The sequence below is a fragment of the Pseudonaja textilis genome, unplaced genomic scaffold, assembly GCF_049901715.1.
Source record: "Pseudonaja textilis isolate UNSWEBS1 unplaced genomic scaffold, rPseTex1.2 PTEXSCF31, whole genome shotgun sequence".
NCBI lineage: Eukaryota > Metazoa > Chordata > Lepidosauria > Squamata > Elapidae > Pseudonaja > Pseudonaja textilis.
Window position 1 is genome coordinate 232949 of NW_028262886.1, and position 20204 is coordinate 253152.

A 20204-nucleotide genomic window follows, 5' to 3' on the forward strand; every position below is an offset into this window, starting at 1 on the left:
CGAGGGCGGTGGTCCTTCTTCAGGAAGCTGCCGGCTGAGAAGCCCCTGGAGGGGCAGCCGAGGGGCGCTGTCCCCCAAGGAGAGCAAAGCCCCCTTTCTGCCTCTGCTTCTCCCAGCAGCAGTTGCCTCAAGGCCCCTTAGCTCAGACACCCCCCCACACACACTCTTCTGTCTCTTTGGAAGGTGCAGGTGGGGGAGGGATGGAAGCAGCTTGGCCTTCCTTCCCTCCCCCAACTCCAGGCAGCCACACCTGGCAAAGGAGGGAGAGGTTTCCTCTGACTTGGGGGAGATATGAAATGACAGGAGACCAGATTTTTTTTTTGGGGGGCTCTTCTCTATATATATATTTATATTTATATCTATATCTCTATATCTATCTATATATATATATAATTTTTATATTAAATATATTATCTTTTATTAAAAAAATCATTATTAGTGGTCCTAGGGATTTAAAAGTATGAGTTTGGTGGTCCCTGAGGTCCAAAAGGTTGGTGACCCGTTTTAGATAAAGCACATGAATTCTTTGAACACCATTTTACTGCAAATGAAGAACAGGAAAGCAGAGAAGAGATAGAAAGTAAAAAGTCAAGACGAAATACAAATAGAAGAAAAAACTCTAGATCAAGAAGAAAGAGAGGAGAAAAATGAGCAAGCAGAGTGAGAAGGTGCAAGAATAAAAAGACAGAGAGAGATAAGAACAACTAGAAGGGTAAGACCTATATATAAATGAAAAGATAGAAGAAGAAATAAAGATGTTATCTATTAACATAAATGGATTGAACTCCCCCATGAAAAGAAAAAAAACCTTCACAAAATTACAAAGATTAAAATTGGACTTAATTTGTCTCCAAGAAGTGCATATTAAAAAGCAACATGGTAACCTATTGGAATACCCCAAAATTGGGAAATTATATTCGGCATTAGGACTTCAAAAGAAAAGAGGGGTGGCACTATATGTTAGAGAACCATTAAAAGCCAAACAAATATATGCAGATGAAGAAGGGAGAATATTAATGGTTGAGGTGCTAATAAACCAGAAACAGATTCTGCTGTTTGCAATATATGCTCCAAACAATAAGCAGGAAGGGTTTTATAAAAGACTCCACAAAAAGATAACTGAAATGGACTACGAAAACGTATGTATGATAGGGGACTTCAACGCAATTGCGGATGCCAAAATAGACTACAGAAGCAGTAAAAAAAGTAAAAAAAATAAGGACACTTCCAAAAACCATTTTTGATATGACACAAGAAATAGGCTGACAGGATATATGGAGAGAGCTAAACCCAAAGACAAACCAGTATACATTCTATTTGAATAGACATCAATCATGGTCGAGAATAGATATGGCGTGGATGACATCAGAAATGAGAACAGACGTTCAGGAGGTAGATATAGAAACAAACGTATGGGCAGACCATAACCCGATAAAAATTACATGGAAGGGACAAAGGAAGAAACTGAGGTGGACACTGAATCAAACTATTCTAAAAGAAAAGGAGTTCATACAAACAGTGGAAAAAGAAATGGAATTTTTCTTTAAAGAAAATAGAAAAGAAGAAACATCATTGCAAACTGTTTAGGACATGGCAAAAGCATACATACGATGGTTAGCAGTAACATATATAGCAAGAAAAAATAAGAAAAAGAAACAGCAGCAAAATACACTACAAGATGAGCTTAAAAATTGGAAACAGAATTGCAGAATGATCTGCAAAAAAAATAAAAGAGAAAACTGAACTAATAAAACATAAACTGAACCTACAACCCTTTTTGTGCCATACAAGATGAAACGGCACAAATAATTAAAATGGCAAAACAGAACTTTTTTGAAAATGCAAATAAGCAAGGTAGAAAGGTAGATGGCTAGTGTATAAGTTGAAAAAAGAGAAAGAGAAGAAAATGATATACAAAGTGATAGATGAGAAGGGGACTCTTCATTACCAGAATGAAGAGAAAAAGAAAACAATCAAGGAATTTTTAGGAAACTTTACAGTCAAGAAAAAATGTCAGAAGAAACAACAAAACTGTCAGATCCGTGTATTTGCCATTCTTCAATGGAAGAAGAAAGGGGCGGGGGTGGGTGGGTTGGTAGAAGTAATCCTTTTTGAAGTAACCTGAACATCTTAAGTCTTGTATCGAATCTGTATAACTTGCACATGGTATACAACTGGGGACTGGAGCCCAGAGGCCTGGAAACCTCTTGGAGAGATAGCAAGAGGAGAAGGGGCCAAAAAATTCCAGCTCAGAAAGAAACTTCCCAGAAAAAAAGAGGGGGGGAATTAACATGTTGCTTCTTTGTATTTGATGAAATCCACATCAGACTAAGGGGAGGAGTTCTAACTCCTTTTATGTATGCTGCATGCCTGGAGGCATATTAGACCCTGCTTTGAATATCACCTGGATAACTTCCTTTTCAATAAAGAATTCCTTTTGAAATACCTAGTTTTCAAAAGTTCATTCTTATCGTTTCAAGGGGAGTCTGAGCCTTACAAAAACAATATTTGGAAAAGGCTGATCTACCTAAAATACCAGACACAGTGAGAGTAATGTTAAATGAAAGAATGACAATGGAAATAACAGAAGCAATTAAAAGACAAAAAAAGAATAAAACACCTGGACCAGATGGGCTTCCGGCAGAACTCTATAAAAATTTACAAGAGACACTAGGACTGTCAATGCTGGAGGTCTATAATGAAGCGCTATCAAGCTCCCCAAAACAAGGACAGAAGCATATATTACCTTAACACCAAATGAAGATACAGATCCTCAACAGATAAAAAAATACAGACCAATATCATTATTAAATATAGACTATAAAATATATGCCTCCATAATTTCAGAGAGACTAAAAAGATTTCTAAACAAATTCATATATCCTGACCAGAATGGTTTCCTACCTAAAAGACAACTGAAAAATAGTATGAGGATTATCCTGAACACATTACTTTGGAATATTACAAAGCCCATTCTGAAAAACAGCTAGCGTTGATCTTCTTGGATGCACAGAAAGCCTTTGATAATATGAACTGGCAGTTTATGACACTACAATTAAAACGTATGGACTTTGGTGAAAACTTCGTAAATATGATCCAAGCAATATATTCAAAACAAATGGTGAAAGTGATAGTAAACAGGGATATAATGGAAAATTTTAACATAAGCAAGGGCACAAGACAAGGATGTCCACTATCTCTAGAAACGGGACCCAAACTAATAAAAAGAACAGAAGAGTTTGGTGAGGTGGCAGGACTAAAAATAAACAAGAAAAAGACTAAGAAATTGACAAAAAATCTTACAAATAAACAGAAAAATGAACTGTTGGAAAAGATGGACATGCAGATAACTAAAAAAGTTAAATACCTGGGAATATGGCTAACAGCAAGATGTACAACCCTCAAAGAAGACAACTACATTAAATTAATACAACAAATAAAGAGAGACTTGGAAAAATAGAGAAATCTACAGCTGTCATTGGTCAGAAGGATAGCCACAAAAAAAAAATGAATATCCTACCAAAATTGCTATTTTATATTTCAAGCAATTCCGACAAAACTAGGAAAAAAGTTTTTTGAGGACTTAAATAAATTGATTCTAAAGTTTGTCTGGCAAGGCAAAAAAGCAAGAATCAAACTGAAAATGTTACAAGAGACCAAAAATTAGAGGGGGTGGGGGGGTGGGCTACCAGATTGGGAGCTGCATTACCAGGCCTCAGTGCTCACATGGTTGAAAGAGTAGATAAATTTGAACAACAAAGGAATAAAAAGCATGCATTTATGTGGTATGCGAAAAGTAAAATACATAGGTACTTCCAAAGGCACTAGATCAGGAATGCTCTGCTTTCAGTATGGGAAAGAATCAAACAGAATCATTACGTGAAAATACCAGTTCTGGCTATCCACGATGGAAGCACTAATACATCCAATAGTTCAGATTCTTATAGAGAGCTTAAACTTATAATAAATCTTTATTCCCATTTGAACTGCCTGGAACTCCTGATTTCTCTGGTGCCTGACAGTACCCAACAACTTAATACAAAGGCCCACATAACACTCTGAATCATAAACTGCTGCTATGGACTGCACTGTGCAATAGGAGAGGTTAAAATGGGAACGGCTAATTTGCAACTCAGTGCACTGTACAAGTACAGTCTATGTTGGCCAACTTAGAGCAGGTGCTGACAATTTTTCTAGAGGCTTACATTTAGCCTGCCTCCACAACCAGTTTTAAAGATTGGCAAAGCCTTGAGAGATTTCATGTCGCAATGTCAACATCCCACAATAATTCAGCCGTTCTTACACGCAGGTATTTTACGAAACTTCTTTACTGTGGGGAAAGTAAAAGAAAGCTGGTGCCGGAGGGTACATATGGATTGCCTTGCAGGTTTTTCCACTTCCTTGGGATGGGAAGAAAAGGTGGCAAAATCTGCCCAGATATCCCTGACCTCCCTCTGTCCTAGAGACCGTTCCCTCCGGTACAGGTAGCTTTACCAGGCTTGGCATCTGTAGCAGGCAAGAGCAGCTCGCGGAGGTGAGAATCCTTGACATCCTCAATCCAACACAAATCTAGGAGCTGTAGGGAAGGGAAGTTGGCTGTGCCAAGGGCCGACACAGAGCACCAAGAGCAGCCTGTTAGGATAAGCTCCTTAAGGCCTGTTGGGAGAAGAGAACATTAAGTGGGGAAAAGAACCTCACATACAAACTATTCCTCCCTGGTTCTAAAGAAACCCACAGCTCCTTCCTCTGTATTCCCACCATGAACTCACCTTTCTACTCTGAAGTTTTGATTTCTGGCTCCCAGGTCACATCCCGTCCTATATGACAGAGTTCCCCAATATTTCTGGCTTTGTGGACCACTACTCACACAAGTGAGATGTGCAGGCATACGCATATGCTCGTCAGCCATTTTTGTGGCCCAGTTGCAAACCCGTCACAGCCTACTAGTGGGTCATGGCCCACAGATTGGGGATCCCTTCTATATGAGGTTTCCTGGAAAGCTCTTCTCTTTCTTGTGGGTCAAACCTTTTCTTTATCCCACAAAACAAGATGGCTGTCCTGATTTTGCTCGTCCTCAAATTCCACCCCTTCCCACAAATGAGCTGCGTGACTTGCATCAAGACTAAATTCTCAGCCACATGCCACATCCCTACCTCCACTTGAGAGGATGCAAGTGAAAAAAAGTTGCAGAATTCAGAGCTATTAAATCTTATCAAACCTTCCCTGTCCAGATATCTTAAGATTGTTGATTGTGGTTTTGGCCACATGAAGAAAAACAATGTTCTCAACCAATCAAACAGAATAGAGCTGTAAGGGACCTTTGAGGTCTACTAGTCCAACCCTCTGCACAAACAAGAGACCCTATACTATTTCAGAAAAGTGACGATCCAGTCTCTTCAGTCCTTATGCCATCCGTCTTGTAAATTTGCAGGACTTTTTTTTTCCGTGTACATGTATACACTTGAACAAGACTGTGGTATTTCTCTGTGTCATATATGTGTGTGTATGTGGGTTTATGCATAATGGTTATCTTTTGAGAGCTGAATGTAATGAAATTTCATTTTAATGTATGTTGATTAGTTTACATTTAAAGTGACAATAAAGTTTTATTCTATTCCATTTCATTCTTTCTTAAAAACCTTCAGTAATGGAGCACCCACACTTCTGGTGGCAAGCTGTTCCATTGGTTGATTGTCCTCACTGGTAGGAAGTTTCTCCTTAATTCCAGGTTGCTTCTCTGCTTGATTAGTTTCCATCCCACCACCACCACCACCTGTCATTTGAATTAGGGCATCAACACTGCAGTGGAAATTAGCCTGGCGCAGGCTCTTTGCTTCTTGAATTTGTTTAATTTCATGTGCCCAGAAATTCTGGCTATCTGTCCCTTGTCCTTTGCCTAGACCATTCAATTACCTTTTCCTACATCCAGATTAACACAAAGTGCAGGGTTTTCAGACCGTGAAAAACCTCACTCCACAATGCCCCCCAATCCTAAAGGGTTAAGCCAATTTAAAGAGAGGAAGCCTTGAGGACTTTGTTCAGGTTTAAACAAAGCCACTGGATTCACTTTTCCTTAAATAAATATGCAGAGTTGAATACTCTGGAATAACCTTTGGAATTTGCATTTCTTGATTCGAACACATTCTTGTTCCAAATGGCTTCACTGTAGCTAGTCGACTTACGACTGCAATAGAGCCCAACATTTCTGTTACTAAGCAAGACATTTGTTAAGTGATTTTTTGCCCCATGTTACCTTTCTTGCCAGAGGTAAGTGAATCACTGCAGTTGTTAAGTTAGTAACACAGGTTGTTAAGTGAATCTGGCTTCCTCCTTGACTTTGCTTGTCAGAAGGTGGGAAAAGGGGATCACAGGACCCTGAATACTTCAACCATCATAATTATTAGTCAATTGCCAAGCATCCAAATTTTGATCACGTGACCACAGGGATGCTGCAATGGTTAAGTGAGAAAAACTGTCATGTCACTTTTTCCAGTGCCATTGTAACTTAAAACAGTTACTAAACAAATGGTTCTAAGTCAAGGACTACCTGTAGTGATTTTAGCCAGGGTGTTTTTTTAATGTGTGGGTTTTCATCTCTGGATAGCATTTGGGAGTTTTGCAGAATTGTCAAGCCCTTGAACAACTGCATTTGGAAATAAAATATAAGTGCTCCAAATAAGGAACAGTTGGCTACCACTTAATCTCTCTCCCTTAAACCTCCCCACCACTCCCAATTTGCCCTCCAAATACCTTGCAACCTGTTCAGGAGCCACATTAACTGCTTCTTGGAGATGTTGGTCCAGCTCAGATCAAGACTGGCTGGCTGTCGTCGGATGATTCCGCTCAGCATGGAGGGAGTGATAGATTTCCGATGGCTCAAGTCAATGTATGTCCAAAGCCGCTTGTCACAGCACCTGGGAGGAGTGAAGGACAGCCAATAGGCAATGATTCACTGAGCTCCAGAATCATAAAGTTGGAAAGAATTACAGGTAGTCCTCAACTTACAACTGCAATAGAGCCCAAAATATTATTGTTGAGACATTTGTTAAGCAATTTTTTCCCCATTTTACAACCTTTCTTGCCACAGCTGTTAGGTAAATCAAGGCAGCTGATCAGTTAGTAATCCAGTTGTTAAATGAATATGGCTTCCCCACTGACTTTGTTCATTAGGTCGCAAAAGTTGATCACATGACCTTTGGGACACAGCCATGGTCATAAATATGGACCATCTGCCAAGCATCTGAATTTTGATCCCATGATCATGGGGATGCTGCAAAGGTCGTAACTGTGAAAAACAGTCGTCCCTTTTTTTCAGTACCATTGTAACTTTGAATGGTCACTAAACAAACTGTTTTAAGTCAAGGACTACCTGTATTTCTGATTCCTCAGCAGCAGAATCCAAATGAAAGCATCCCAGAGAGATGGTTGTCCAGCCTCCATCTGAGTGCATGCATTGAAGGTCTCCCACCACTTCTGCAGGTTCCATTGCTTGAACTGCTTTCATAGTCAGGAACTTTTGTCCTAGCAATTAGGTAACTGAAACCTCCCACCTTAGAACTTGGATTCTGGAAAGTTTGGACTCTGACATCTTTTCAAATACTTGAAGAATGCTACAATATCCCCACATTTTCTGAAAGGTAATCATACCCAGATTTATCAGCCTCTCTGTGTACAGCTTATTTTCGAATCCCCTAAATTTTTTGCTGTTCTTGTTACAGTGTGGATCCCCAAACTAAACACGGTGTTCAAAATAAGCCTGAACAAAGCAGGATAAAACAATTACTTCCTATGATTTGGAAAGTATACCTCTACTAATAGCAATCCCAAACTGCACTTCTACATCTCATTGCTGGTTCGTCATCCAAAATCTTTTTCAGAAGTTGTGTTACCAAGTCAGGTATTCTCCTTTCCACCCCTGTACATTTTCTGAACAAAATTTAACTTATTTGGGTTAAATTTCATTCTGAAAGTTTCTGGTACATTTGTTCCATTTATCAAGGCTGAATTTTGTTTCTCAAGGATATATGACAGAGACTGTTTCTTGGCTGTGCTAACTGCATTTTTGTGTGATTTTTGCCAGCTGCTGTATATATTTTTTTGCACACACTTTTTACCTACTTTTAATATGGTTAGTCTCCCATGCATTTGAAATAGTCATATCAATCTAATAAAATGTACAAAATACATTACTCATGAAAAATAAAATAAAAATTAATTTTTGCCCTGACCCCATCTGTTACTGGGCTGTGTGGTCTCTGACATGCTATTCAAAATGCAAACAAAGCCATCTGCATAAAAGTTATGTATCCCTCAATTAAAGCTTTGATTCATTAATAGCCATACTATATTCTGAAAGTTATTCAGAGGCAGGTACATATTATCTATTTGTACAACGCTGTTGAGGTCAGCTGAAACAGAAGCATTGATATTTTATGACATATTATAGAAATAGGTCTTCAACATTGACATGTTGTCTGAGCCAGGTAGTTTTTCAATATGGAGAGAACTCATTCCATACAAAGATGTTCAAGCATGAATAAGTGGTGATTTCCTGGTATTTAGGAAGGAGAATGCCGAGGGTCACATGTGACATGATGCACAAAACAGCTCAGGGAGTAACCTGCAGTGGTGTACAGAGCAGGATTCCTTGGTGCATGCATATAAATTGTACCTCTGTAACCTCCATGTTAATTGCCATGACAAGTTTGTAATGTTGCAGGATCCAATCTGGGTTGGTCACCAGGACCAGAGGGTCAGTCTTCCGAGCTTTTGGACTCATGCTGAGCCCATCCTCAGGGAACTTCTCTCTCACCTTTCTGTTTACCTGAGGATGAGCTCCAGTACGAGTCCGAAAGCTCGGAAGACTGAACCTCTGGTCCTGGTGACTGACCCCCAACATTATCCTGGGACACGTGTATTTGCCTTTATTTGTGAGTTTTTAATGCCATTAACAGTTGGCCTCATAATGGATTCCTGAGTATATGAGCTGTGGTGGTGCAGTGGTTAAAATGCAGTACTGCATGCTACTTCTGTTGACTGCCGGCTGCCTGCAATTTGGCAGTTCAAATCTCGCCAGGCTCCTGGTTGACTCAGCCTTCCATCCTTCCGAGGTCGGTTAAATGAGGACCCAGATTGCTAGGGGCAATGTGCCGACTCTGTAAACCACTTAGAGAGGGCTGTAAAGCACTGTAAAGCGGTATATAAGTCTAAGCGCTATTGCTACCTCTGCCCACTGCCAGGAGTTTTGATCCTGACCGGCTCAAGGTTGACTCAGCCATCCATCCTTTCGAGGTGGGTAAAATGAAGAGCCAGATTGTTGGGGGCAAATATGTTAACTCTGTAAACCACTTAGAGAGGGCTATACACACTTATCATTTTTCTCCCTCCCCTCCTCTTCATTCACAGAATGTGCTTGTTGAACCTGAGGCTCCTATCCGACTGGAAGGAAGGCTGGCCAAACAGTCAAGACAGCCCTGAGGTCTGATGTTCATTGCACGGAAATGGGTCAGTAGGCAGCTGTCAAATTTGATCCCACGGCCTCTTCTCCCCTCTTAATCGAACTGCAGAGCCTGCTGTGTTGTTCCCTCCCTCCATTACTTCTCTAGCTTGCCAGGTCAACTTCTCCACTGGCCTGCCCGCCCACTTGCTCACTCACCAACGGCTCCATGTCCGGCACACCCTCATGCAAACGCATAGCTCCTGATAGCTGAGATACTGGAAGACAGCCAACCAAATGTCCCGCTGCATGATATGATCAGAGCCGCTGTCCAAGGGCAGGGAGTCAGGTTCAGGGCTGTCTGGGGGAGGCCGGATCACGTGCCTCTCCAACTGTAGCAGAGGTTTGGGAGGTGACAGCACCAAAGGCCAGTTCAGAAACTGAGTCCGGGCTACCATGCGGAGCCCTGTCTGTCCAGCAGGCCGGTTGGCTTTCCGGCCTCCCACCTGCTGCTTGGCCCGTTCGTTCCCCCTGCTGGATGGGCAATGATTGTTCTCCTTCTCCTGAGAGTTCCCCCGAGCTTTGGGCTGCTTCCCGTTACGTGTTGTCTCTGAGCCACCATTGCGCCGCCCACCCTCCTCCTCGTCCTCCTCTTCCTCACTGGCACTGAAGCCCAGGGCAGCCAAGTGCTGCGAACGGGTGGCTGGGGAGTTGGCTTGGCTCGACACTGCTCCACTAGAACAGTCAGAGCCCCGTGAATCTGTGTCAGAATCTGAGTCTGAACTGGAACTGGAACTGCTGCTGTTCTTCACCCGCTCCAACATCTGGCACATCTGCTTGAAGCGCTCCAACTTCTCCCGCTGATGGGACTTGTCTGTCTGGGCAGAGGGCTCCAAAGGCCCGGGTGGTCCCTTTGGTTTCTGGCAGGAAAGGAAAGAGTGTGGTGAAAAATTTCACAACCTATTCAATACAGGTCCTTGACTTACAGCTGTTCATTTGGTGACCATCCAAAGTTACAAAGGTACTGGAGTGACTTATGACTGTTTTTCACGCTTATGACCGTTGCAGCATACCCATGGTCACATGATCAAAATTCAGATGCTTGGCCACTGACTCATATTTATGATGGCTGCAGTGTCCCCAGGGTCATGTGATCAGCTTTTTGCGACCTTCTGACAAGCAAAGTCAATGGAGAAGCAAGATTCACTTAACAACCATGTTACTAACTGAACAACTGCGGCAATTCACTTAACAACTGTGGCAAAAAAAGTCATAAAATGGGGCAAAACTCACTTAACAATTGGATTTGGCAGCATCAGAAATTTTGGGTTCAATAGTGGCCATAAGTCAAGGACTACCTATAACTGCTTAATTTCGCTTTTTGCAATCTTATCTCCTTGTAGCTGACAGCATCTGTGTCTCTCCTCAACTAATACAGCTACAGCCATTTTGGGAGCAGGGAGAGAGGACACCACCAGGATAGGGAAACAACTTGTAATGTCTTAAATCTTCCTTTTGAATGTTTTTGTCCTTAAGTCAGCAAAATTAAAACTAGAAATTTGGAAACTTAATAGGAGGTATCTTCAGAGTCCCTACACTTTTACTTGTTCATATAAACCACATGCCCTTCACAGGAAAACACAAAAAAGACAATACCTCTGCACCCCAGCCAAGCCTCATCCGCACTCCTTTTGATTTTTATGCCGAATATCAACCCACTTTATAAATAAAATTTTCCAGAATGAGAAGAAGGCAACCTTTAGTCAGTTCTCTAAATATGCTAACCACAGTTCATGGCTACATAGTCAAAGTTACTAAGAATGTGTTATCTGTGGGACTACCAAGCAAAAAGCATTCTGTAATTCTGATTGGTCAGACCTGTAAGGGGAACATATAGTAGAAAAGTAAAATAAAAATAACTTTGAAATAAACAAAATTGCCTGCAATTCCCCAGAACTCAACCTTTAGAAGCAGTAGGCAATTATTAAAGCCAACAGCAGACAGGAACAGCATGAAGGCCAAGAACTGGGCTTTTTAAAAATGTTTTTGTGATGTTATGGCCTGCCTGAAGGGTTTATTATGGTAGAGAAATTATAAATCAAAATCATGTAAAATCATGCTGTTCTCCTACTGGCTAAAATTTTGTTTTGCTGTTTTAGTGGATTGTTGTATGCTACTCGGAGACACTTTTTGTGAGATCGGCAGCCATATAAATTTGATTAAAAATCAAAATAAAGGTGCTTCTATCCTTGATGGCCTTCAAGAGGAGGATCATTTCTTTCCCATCTGGTGCACCTATGCCCACTTTGAGATCATTCAGTAGGATGCTGGCCAGATCATGAGAAAGGGGCTCATCATAGCAATACACCTAGAGTACTGCACCCAGTTTTGGTCACCGCGCTATAAAAAAGACGTTGAGACTCTAGAAAAAGTGCAAAGAGCAACCAGGATGATTAGAGGACTGGAGGCTAAAACATACGATGAATGGTTGCAGGAACTGGGCCTGGCTAGTCTAGTGAAGAGAAAGACCAGGGGAGACAGGATGGCAATGCCCCAATATGTGAGGGGCTTCCCCAGAGAGGAGGAGGGGGTCAAGCTTTTCTCCAAAGTACCTGAAGGCCAGAGAAGGAATAATGGATGGAAACAGATCAAGGAGAGATTCAACCTGGAAATAAGGAGAAACTTTCTGACAGTGAGAACCATCAACCCATGGAACAGAAGTTGCCTTCGGAAGTTGTGGGAGCTTCATCACTGGAAGCTTTCAAGAAGAGATTGGACTGCCTTCTGTCAGAAATGGTGTAGGGTCTCCTGCTTGGGCGAGGTGTGTGGGGTGGACCAGATTACTTAAGGTCCCTTCCAACTGTTATTTTGTTGTACTGGAAGCATTCATTCTTCTTACCTCCAGAATGGCTAGTGCTATGAACGGCCCATCTTACATGACTACAACTCCTTCTAGAAGTCCAAGAAAAGTGGGGCAGAGCATGAAAAACCAACATACACTGAAAGCTATCTAAGCCTCTGATATACACATCTACAGCCTCCCATTCTAGTTCCTTGCTCAGAATGTGGTGTGTGACAGCATGGTGGAAGCACTGGAACCAGGGGGATGTGAATCAGGGGTGGGATTCTACCTGTTCTGTCTGGTTCTATAGAACCGGTTGTTATGATTCTGCGCAGTTTGGAGAACCAGCAAATCGCACTACTGGCTGGCCCCACCTGCTCCTCCCTCCGTGCCCAGTCAGTCATTATCGCACAAGTGTGGCATTCCCTGCGGCCTGCTTTTGCCCACCCATGCCAGCCATTGCTGCATGCCTTCCACTGTGGCCCTGCCTGATCTCCCTGGGTGAGTGAGGCTCTGCAAGCTCCAGGGCCCAGTCACCTACCTGCCACTGCTGGTCACCTTTCCCCCCCCACCCCACTTGCCTTTTGACACCGCCACCCACCACACTAACCCCCAGAAGGGTGAACCCCCAGCTGCAGTGAATCCAGGTGGGGGGCGAGATGCAGACTGGTGGGGACCTGAGCTAAATTTCGCTGTACTGGAGAACATGTGGAGAGGCTTGTGTTCGGCTGCTGGGAGAGCAAGAGAGTCTTTCCCAGCACAGCTCCGGGCAGCAGAGAGAAACAGGATTCAACTGGCCTGCTTCTCTGCTACCCGGAGCTGCCTGTTTCCCTATGGGAGGAACTTGCAAACTTTTCACTGGGGGATAGTGAAGCGACCGGGTCCCTATCTTCCCCTCTCTCTGTCTCTCTCTCTCTGTGTGTCTCTCTCTCCCTCAAAGCCGCGGCTGGGCCAAACCAGCAAGCTTTCCTTGGCTCTCTTCACTACTTCTTTCATTTCCTTTTGGAATCCAGACTGGCTGAACAACGATCGTCAGCCACAGTGGAAGCATCCCTTCGGGTGACCATTCTCCTCCTCCCCCTCCTCCTCTCTTGACCAGTGGCTGTGGCGGGGCCAGGAGGGTACACATGCGTGGGGAGATGCTCCTCAAGCAAGTGCCAAACCACAGCAAAACCGGGCGCAGGGTGGGCGGCTGCTCACTTGAGGAGGGACTCTCCCTGCGTGTGTGCACCCGGCCAATCTTGGTTATGTAGTAACCTTTAGGGGAGATAACTGTATAATAGAGAAAGAGGGTAAAAGTGTTACTGCTACAATTGGAGAGGGGAGGAGCTGGCGTCGCGATGGTACGGTCTGCAATCGAGCTCCAAGATTGCAGCCGATATCTTTGCCCCTGGCCGGTCCAAACGGACCTAAACCGTCCCGTAGAGACGGTGACTGCGAAGGGCACATCCTGTGGATCCTGGGGATACTGCAAAGTCCCTGGTTGATTCAGGAGAAGTCCCTTTTGCCAGCGGCGGAGAGGCAGCCCCAAAGCTGCTGAAGTTGGGACAGCTCCGGAAAGGAAGAGGCTGAAAGAGAAAGTGTGTTGGCTGGGTGAGATTTTTTTTTTTTTTTACTAATATTTTGAGACTTGAAAGGACACTCTAAGTACAAGAAGAAATCTTTAAGATTTTTGACAAAATTGAATAAGCGGCGATTTTTAAAGGGAGACGTCAAAGTGAGGCTTGGCTTTTTTTTTCTTTCTTTTTTTTTTTTACTGGACTTTATCGTGACTTAGCAGTTAACTGGACTGAATTTTCCTTTATATATATATATATATATATATATATATATATATATATATATATATATATATATATATATATATTTCTCTTCTCTTTGATTTTTCAATTTTTTAGATCAGAGGCTCCCTTTAGTTACTTTTCTTTTTATATATATGTGTTGTGATTGGAAGGTCCAATCCTGTTAGGAACTTTGAATCTGATGACTGTTAGATCATGGATTGACGTCAGAACCAGGGAACGTTACTCCCTTTAGTTTGATTTGATTGTGAAATGACTGTTGAATTTCAAAAGGGAATCTTAACAGTTTTGCTTGCAGTTTTGAATGAGAACGTTACTCCCTGTAGTTTGATTTGATCGTGAAATGACTGTTTGAATTTCAAAAGGGAATCCTAACAGTTTTGCCTGCAGTTTTGAATGAGAATGTTACAAGGGAGGACATTTGATTTGCAGGACCGCCTGAACCTTCAACCTCCTCGGCTTCTCAATCAGGTTATCAGCCGGGAAGTCTTCAGGTGAAAGTAATAATTTAGATAATCGCTGGGTGGATATCAGAAGCAGGCGTCCTGTGACGAGAGAAACCAACGGGAGCACAGGAGGAGGGCAGATCAGTAATTAGACTAATTAGCTGCTGCTCTATAAAAGGAAGAGGGATGACTCTGCACTCTTGTCGGGAACAAATTGTCTGCAAGGAGAGCTGAAGACTTTGACTTGGAGGATTTGGGTCTGAAGTATTTTTGTTTGAATTGGATTTGTTGGAACTATTATTTTGGATTGTTTTGTGGAGGCTGGCCACAGCTGTGATCGGTGGAGACTCCTGGTTGCTGCCTTTGTTTGCGAGGACTTCTGCTTTCAGCCTTATCTGTTTATTTTTGAAGGTGGGACATAACATATATGTATATACTTTCTCTATTTTTTTAACCTCAATTACGTTTTTCTGGGAGGAGGGGGAAAGTGAGAACAAAGAAACTTCGCAACACTGCCAACTAGAGGCTTGAAAATATTTTACTTGAAGTGGAGAGAACTGTGAAAGACTCCTTCTCAAGGACATTTCAACTTGATAAGATAGAGGGAAGAGCGCGGCAGAATATTATTACAGGTGTTCTTCTGGACTTCTATCAACAATCTAACACTTGAAGCTTGGCTTTGAAGTTCATGGAGAAGAGAGTCATAATAAGAGCCTTGGATAATTAAATAAAGTGCAGTGTGCTTTCTTCTATTTTCTTTTAGTTGTGTTACCCCTCCTTACCAGCTTTACTGTAAACTTTTATTTTTGCAATATTTTTATGTTTGCTTTTTATTTTAAAGGGAAAGCCTCAGAATTTTTCCTTTTTCTTTTTTTTTTTCCTTTTTTTCATTGGGATTTCTGCTCCTCCATTTATGTTCTTGGTCTATTTTGGTTTCTTTTTATTATTGAGATTTCTCAATTGGATTAAGGTGTGAAGAACCCGAAGAAACTTTTTTTGTTTTTTTTTTTCTTATTATTATTGGGCTTTTTCCTCCTTCCTATTTTTCTTCTTTATTGTGGATTATAATTGACTATTTCATAATTGGATTAGGGTCCAGAAGAACCTGAAGAATTTTCCTTCTTTTCCTTTTTCCTTTACCACTATTGGGTTTTTTACCATTGGCCTTTTTACTTTCTACTATTTTTATTTTTCATTTTGGATTATAACTGGCTACCTTACCAATTGGATTAAAGTCTAAAAGAACTTGAAGGTCTTGAATCATTCAAAGTGAGTAGGAAACTCATACCTTCTGGCGTCTCTACCTCTACTTCTGCCTCCCCACCATCTGAAGGACAATGTTTAATTCAGACAATGTTAAAGCAAGATAAAGAACAAGAAAAAGTGACTCTACAGATGATTATGCAAGGAATCCAAGATTTTAAGACAAAATCAGACACCATTGAACAAAGAACAGAGAACATTGAACAAAGAACAGGGAAGACCGATGAAAAAATTGAAAATATCCAACAAATGATGGCGAAGTATGATGAGAGATTCCAAAAAATTGAAGAAGATGATAAACAAAGAGAGGAGAAGATCGGAAATATTGATAGCAGATTAACAGTGGTTGAACAAGATAAAAGTGGGATGCTGAAGTGGGAGATGGAGAGGTCAGAATTCTATCTCAGATTTCAAAATATAGAGGAAGAAAAAGGACAAAATTTAGCTGTGATAATGATAGAAATTCTGGCTAAAGCTTTGGAAATAACAGAGGAAAAGATGATGGATGGAGTAGATGAGGTATACCGAGTCTTTACAAGATATGCGATGAGAAACAATTTACCAAGAGAAGTTCACATCAGATTTACCAAAAAATCCATTAAAACACAAATATTGCAAGTGGCAAGAGAGAAGACGTTGAAATACAAAAACAAGGAGATTGTGGTTTTAAAACAAATACCTAGAAGAGTGAGAGAGATGAGAAGAGAATATCGATTTTTGACTAAAATGCTACTGAAAAAGGAGGTGAATTATAGATGGTTGATTCCAGAAGAACTAATGTTTACATGGCAAGAACAGAGACAGAGAATTGATTCAATTGAGAAAGCAGAACTTTTTTACGCAGAATTTTTTGGAAGGAGAGAGGAAGAGGCAGAAAAAGAGATCTCACTAATTGAATTCCAAGAGGACCAAATGGGGACTGAAAAAGAAGAAGGCGCAGTAGGTGGACAGGTGGAAATCAAAGAACAACGTGAACCAAGATCCACGAGAGCTGTCAAAACTAACTACAAAATATAATCATGGAAGAGAAAAAACTGATTACAATGAATATAAATGGACTAAATTCAGCTGTTAAAAGAAGGAATTTTTTTCATAAATTAGAGAAATTAAAATTTGATATAATTTGTTTACAAGAAGTACATATTAAAAAACAATATGAACAATTGTTAGTACAGCCAATAATATTCACTTCTTTGACTCAATGTAAGAAAAGAGGAGTGGTTTTATACATTAAAGAGGCTATCCCAGCAAAATTGATTTATACTGATGAAGATGGAAGAGTATTAATGGTGGAATAATGGACAATAATATAAAAACACTCTTGATTGCAATTTATGCTCCGAATGATAAACAAGAAGAATTCTATAAAAAATTACACATGAAAATAATTGGTCTGGACAATGCCAATATAGTTATGATGGGAGATTTTAATGGAATTGTGGACAATAAACTGGACTATACAGCAATAACAACAAAGCAAAACAGAAAGACTCTCCCTAAATCCTTTTTTAAAATGATAGATGAATTAAATTTAAAAGATATATGGAGAGAAAGAAATGCTAAAACTAAACAATACACTTTTTATTCAAATAGACATTTATCATGGTCCAGATTAGATATGATTTGGATCTCAACAGAATTAATATCTAATATTCAAGAAATAAATATTGAAACAAGTACTTGGGCAGACCATAATCCAATGACAATTAAATGGAAAGGACAAAAAAAAAAGATCGAGATGGACGCTAAATAATACTATTTTAAAGGAAAAAGATTTTACACAATGGATCGAGAAAAAACTGGCTTTTTTCTTTAGAGAAAATAAAAAAGAAGATACTTCAATTCAGAATGTCTGGGATACAATGAAGGCATACGCTAGAGAGGCTTGATAATAGACTACATAAGAAAAAAGAATATCAGGAAAAGGCAAGCCACTAAAGTCTTGGAGGATGAGTATAAAGGACTTGAAAAAGAACTACAGAAAATGCCACAGAAAAAACTAAAATTGGACATAATTAAACATAAAACGGGTCTAATAGAGAAAGAAGAACTGGCACAGAAAATTAGAAGTGCTAAACAGAACTATTTTGAAGATGCAAATAAACCAGGTAGATGGCTAGCATATAAATTGAGAAAGGAGAAAGAATCAAGGAAAATATCGCAATTAATAGATGATCAAGGCCAAGTTTGCCACAGTAATAAGGAGAAAAAGGAAATTATTCGAGACTTCTACGAGCAACTATATAAGCAAGAGAATATTGATGAGGAAAAAGTCAAACAGTATCTACAGAATGATAATCTACCTAAGATATCTAAAGAGACTGAAGAAATGTTAGAAAGCAATATAACAATGATGGAATTAACTGAAGCACTTAAGAAACAAAACAATGGGAAAGCACCAGGTCCAGATGGGCTTCCGGCAGAATTCTATAAAAGGCTACAAGAATAATTGAGCATTCCATTGTTAGAAGTCATGAATGAAGCTATGTCAAAGATGATGATACCTAAAACATGGTCAGAGGCTTATATTACACTTATTCCAAAAGAAGAGGCTGATCCACTGCAAATTAAGAACTATAGACCTATTTCTTTATTAAACGCAGACTATAAAATCTTTGCTTCAATCTTAGCAGAAAGACTTAAAAAATATCTAAATAACTTTATTCATCCAGATCAAAATGGATTTCTGCCAAAGAGACAAATTAAAGACAATATGAGAGTAATCCTGGATACTTTGGAATATTATGAGGCACATCCTGAAAAGCAAATGGCTTTGATATTCCTAGATGCCCAAAAGGCATTTGATAATGTGAACTGGAGATTTATGTTACTACTATTGGAACAGATGGGTTTTGCTAGAAAATTTATTCAAGCAATAGAAGCCATATATCATAAGCAAACGGCAAAGGTAATGATAGAGGGAGAATTCACAGAATTTATTAATATAAGAAAAGGCACAAGACAAGGATGCCCCCTATCACCTTTGCTATTTGTATTGACTTTGGAAGTGTTGAATAGAAATATTAGAGATGATAAAAGCATAAAAGGAATGAAAATTAAAAAGGAAGAATTTAAATTGCAAGCCTTTGCGGATGATTTAGCCTTTATTTTGGAAGACCCTTTAGAAACAGCTCCAAAACTATTGGAAAAGATAGAGACATATGGTGGGGTGGCTGGTCTGAAAATAAATAAAGATAAAACAAAGATCTTGACAAAGAATATGTTACTAAGACAAAGAGAAGAACTGGCAGACCTATTGAAAATTCAAGTCACAAACAAGGTCAAGTATCTGGGGATATACTTGACATCAAGATGTAGTACATTAAAAGAGAATAATTATATTAAACTTAAACAACAGATAGCCTTAGATTTGAAGAGATGGGAAAATCTACAATTGTCATTAATAGGGAGAATTTCAACAATCAAGATGAATATTTTACCCAGAATCTTATACTTGTTTCAAACAATACCAATTAGGCTCGGAAAAGATTATTTTGAAGATTTAAATAAAATTGTGTTGAAGTATATATAGCAAGGTAAGAAAGCGAGAATAAAGCTAAAACTCTTACAAGATGCTAGAATTAGAGGTGGTTTTGGTCTGCCTAATTGGGAGTTGTACTATCAAGCTGCAAATTTGATGTGGGTCAAGGAATGGATAACATTAAGAAAAACCAGATTGTTGACATTAGAAGGTCATGATTTGCTGTTGGGTTGGCATGCCTTTTTATGGTATAAGGGAACTAAAACACAGGGTTATTTTAGAAGACATTATATACGGGAGTCTTTGTGGTTAAGTTGGGAGAAGATCAAAAGACAATGTTATTTGAAAATTCCAGTTTGGTTATCGACCATTGAAGCATTTTCCTATCCTATAATTTATAAGAAGGAACAAACAATTAGATATGGGGAAATATTGGATGAAAAGGGTGAACTTAAATCGATGAGGAACAAGGTATAAAGACGAATTGGTTTTCATATGCGCAAATACATTCAAGGTATGATGAAGATTCTAAAACAGAGGGATTCTATGATAAACTGACTGATTTAGATAAGATTCTGACAGGTACTGATGAAAAGGTGATTAAAAAATTATATGGTTATTTACTGGGAATTAAACTAGAGGAAGAACAAGTTAAAGAAACTATGATTGCTTGGGGGAAGAATTTTGGATATGGGATTGATCTAGAGAAATGGCAAAAATTGTGGTCTCAAAATTATAAAATGACAATGTCAACAGCATATAAAGAAAATTTGTATAAGATGTTTTACAGGTGGCATTTTTCCCCGACAAGAATAGCAAGAATGTTCAAGAATAAATCTGAAAAATGCTGGAAATGTCATCAGATACCTGGCTCATATTACCATATGTGGTGGACTTGTGAGGACGCTAGAAAATACTGGACTAAAATCCGCAT

The 20204-nt window shown here is 39.9% G+C and overlaps 1 protein-coding gene across 2 annotated transcripts in view; it reads right to left on the reverse strand.

Annotated features, from left to right (window-relative positions):
- The window catches only part of LOC113451858 (F-box/LRR-repeat protein 19-like), a 58805-nt gene that overhangs the window by 8828 nt on the left and 29773 nt on the right, over positions 1 to 20204 (reverse strand). For both annotated transcript variants that reach the window (XM_087919157.1, XM_087919156.1), the window contains 3 exons: positions 9656 to 10356; positions 6751 to 6914; positions 4495 to 4656 (listed from right to left, as the gene is read on the reverse strand). In XM_087919157.1, the coding sequence (XP_087775283.1) occupies positions 4495 to 4656; positions 6751 to 6914; positions 9656 to 10356 (1027 nt within the window). The remainder of the gene's footprint in view (positions 1 to 4494; positions 4657 to 6750; positions 6915 to 9655; positions 10357 to 20204) is intronic.